Raw genomic sequence first — 3,191 nt, 5'->3', positions numbered from 1 at the left:
AAAGGTGGGTTTTTATTTTCTCACATTTTGGTCTCGGCTTTAATGACCACAGTGTGGTCAGCAACATAGTACCAGCGCTCACTACGCGCAGAATGGGTCTCCACAAGGGCCGCTGCAGCAAATCTTTCCACTGCTTTTGCACTTGAGGCTTTCACAGGTTGCGTTAGCTGGAGTTTGATCCTCGCAGCCGTCTATGGGCGGAGAGAAGTTTGGACAAGCATTTGGCACCACTGCAGCTCTTGAGGCCTCGTCCACAGCTGCGTGTAACAATAATTACCGCAAATGTTAGCATTACTACAGAAGTTCGTGTAATGTTGGAACACACGCGGTGTATGGTCCTAAAGCAGGTGGTCATTTAATAAGTGTTTCGTAACTTGTGACTATAAATGTTTTGCTGCGTTGACGTAGGAATTATTTGCTTAAATGTGCGCGATGATCGTCTTTGTAGAGTGGTTGACTAGATTAGCTGTTAGAGCTCGTGATCACTAAACCAAAGGCGCATCAGTCAACCATGCGATCATTATTGACCGAATTAGAAATAGAACGTTTGAGCGAATGACGGTGAGGACTGTTGCCACAAAGCACATCAGAAGACGTAGATTGGGGCGAAAGCCAATATGATGGGATATATACTTCAACAATAGCCAGCAACAAGCAATCTCCAGCGCAGTTACTCTGGAATGCAGCACGCGAAAGAGTTTACTGACTACATGCCTTACCATCCACGCAGGCGCAGCCACCGCAGGCCATCGCCTTGCAGCACAGCTTTCCTTGTGTCTTGCACTCTTTTTCCGTGCAGGGCTCCTTAAATTGGCACGTGCTCACCATGTCATTCAAGGGAGGACAGCGAGGCGAGTAGTTGCTTGGGCATTGCTGCGCGTACGCCAGCAGTAACATGGAAAATAGAACGGCTAGCGGACGTCCTGTAATCATCGTTGAATCCCTGCGTCTGGATTAGTTTGCACAGCAGTGAAAATACTGTTTGTCTCTTCTGGTGCAGCTTATATGAGGCACGTTGAGGTACTGCGCAGTTTCGCATACAGGTGTTCGTTTAAAGCACTCGATTGTGAGTGTTGACGGTACTTTTTTTGTGAGTGATATTTTTAGAAAGTTTTGCAGGGCCTTTTCAGGAAGTGTGCATGCGTGCCTCCATAAAAAGCATTGTTTTCAGTCGTTCATGGGGGACTGATGTGGGGTTGGCATTATGATATTTTACTGTCCTCTACCAAGAAGGACTACGGTGGTGTACTGGCAGTGAGCAAGGGTACACCTATTGCGGCGCCGCCGGTGATCCCACTGCGGCAACACGGCGAAAAGTCATTTTGCATCAGTGGTGTCACGCTGATAAAAAAAAATATGAAAGAACGGGTATACTGCCAGGCTGAGCCAGGTTATGCTTTTGTTTCGTCGGTGAACTTGCGTTTGCCACGACGTCGGCGTAGTCAGAATTGAAAGCTGTAGCCTAACAAGAAAAGTCGTGTGTGGCCATTTATCGGAGAGTATTGAGGTTTCATTTCAAACAGAAACATTGCTGATGCAAAGCACAGTTAGTAAGAAAAAAGCGTTCGTCATACATAAGTGGGTTTTGGCAGCAGGTGAGTAACATATATGCGAATAATAATCAACATCGTTTGGATGAAAACAAAGTTACTACTTGATTTGCGAGATAAACTGGGTAGAGGTAATTTGTGACACACAAGTACAAAGGGACAACTCCGCAAACCAATCAAGCACAGAAAAACTATTAAAGAAGAAGTTATGTGTAAGCCGCCAAATGATTAGCGTATTTCTCGTCAACCGAGCAATGGGAAACGTGAATCTTACAGTCTGCGTTACTACTTCTGACATCAGTTTTATATCATATATCGCACGCAATTCTCAGCGGAATCATCCCCCTTCAACGCATACACAGGGTGATTCTTTTAGAACTGATTTATTTCATTGGGCTGTAGCTTTGTCTCAAATTATCGGATTTTAGTGTTATTTGAGGCAAAAGATTCGGGAAGGACGAAAATTTAATGGCCCGTCCGTTTTTTTTATATGTAACGCTCAAAAAAGAGAATAAATAACAAATAACGAAAGCCGCGACATTGCGCGAAATTCCATGGACGAGGCACGCCCGGCGCGCGCTCATGCGCATGCGCCACCGCGCCAACGTAACGTGATGCACCTGGCGTCGCCAACTTCCGCCGCCGCTGGCTGACGCGAACGCTGCGCCGGGCTAGCCATCTCTCGTTGTATAGCGTTTCACGGTTTTCATTACTTCTTATTTATTCTTTTTTTTTCGGCGCTACGCATCAGAACACAGAACGGGCTGGTAAATGTTCATCCTTCCTGAATGTTTTGCCGCAAACCTCATTAAAATCTGATATTTTGTAATAAAACTGCAGCCAAATGAAATAGGTCCGTTCTACACGAATGACCCTGTACTACATTGAAACCACTGCAGATTTTCGTCAGTGCCTACAAAGAACATAAGCTTCACAAAAGTAGAAAATTACGGGCTTTCAACTTTCAAAAATTTTGCGTCAGATTTCGAGCATTCGCTAGCAGAGCGCAGTCGGGACAAATACTGACATCATCGCCGACATGCACTCTCATAGCGGGAAAATACCGTTGAAATGCTGAACTGACATTTCGGACTTCCATAAATTGTTGATACGCACTTTTGTCGACATATGAATAAACACGCAGGGAATGTTTGCGGGCGATCGTGCGATCGGCACTTGCAATGGTGATAGAATGGTTTGGCCGATGATATGTAGCGTCATTGCCTTTTTGGTGCCGGGATTTTCGCAACTGCGTTAGCTGTTAGGTTCCGCACTTGTTCTTTTGGTACAACACGATGCAGGTTGTTTTCGCTCCTGACATTATTTCAGATGTCGCACATTGGATATACTTCATGTGCTCCAAATCTTCAAACGCTTGAAATTCGAGATTGTTCACAGTCCACGCACGCAATATACTCGCCCACATCCAAGTCTGCCGCAGCAGACTTGGATATGGGCGAAAAATTACAGCATATCCACGGGTGAATGATGAAGAGCGATACGCCGCTTTGATTACTGCTGCGCTCGCTTGGCGGCAGCCTCTCGAGCTCGCACCTCGGGATCCTGCCGACATTTTTTTTCCTTTTTTCTTCTTTTTTTCGTTTTTTTTTGCACACACATTGCACACATCTCTATGGGACA

The 3,191-nt window shown here is 45.5% G+C and overlaps 1 protein-coding gene across 1 annotated transcript; it reads right to left on the bottom strand.

Moving 5' to 3' along the window:
* Positions 1–1,066, bottom strand: LOC119402803 (uncharacterized). The gene is made up of 2 exons (XM_037669872.1): positions 720–1,066; positions 1–257 (listed from the first exon to the last, which is right to left on the bottom strand). The coding sequence occupies exons 1-2, from the start codon at positions 931–933 to the stop codon at positions 82–84; spliced, it is 390 nt and encodes a 129-aa protein (XP_037525800.1). The 5' UTR covers positions 934–1,066; the 3' UTR covers positions 1–81.
* Positions 1,067–3,191: the final 2,125 nt, after the last annotated feature.

Source organism: Rhipicephalus sanguineus, chromosome 8 (genome assembly GCF_013339695.2).
Source record: "Rhipicephalus sanguineus isolate Rsan-2018 chromosome 8, BIME_Rsan_1.4, whole genome shotgun sequence".
Classification (NCBI taxonomy): domain Eukaryota; kingdom Metazoa; phylum Arthropoda; class Arachnida; order Ixodida; family Ixodidae; genus Rhipicephalus; species Rhipicephalus sanguineus.
The sequence above is the reverse complement of the archived record's forward strand: the minus strand, read 5'-3'. Positions and strand labels throughout refer to the sequence as shown.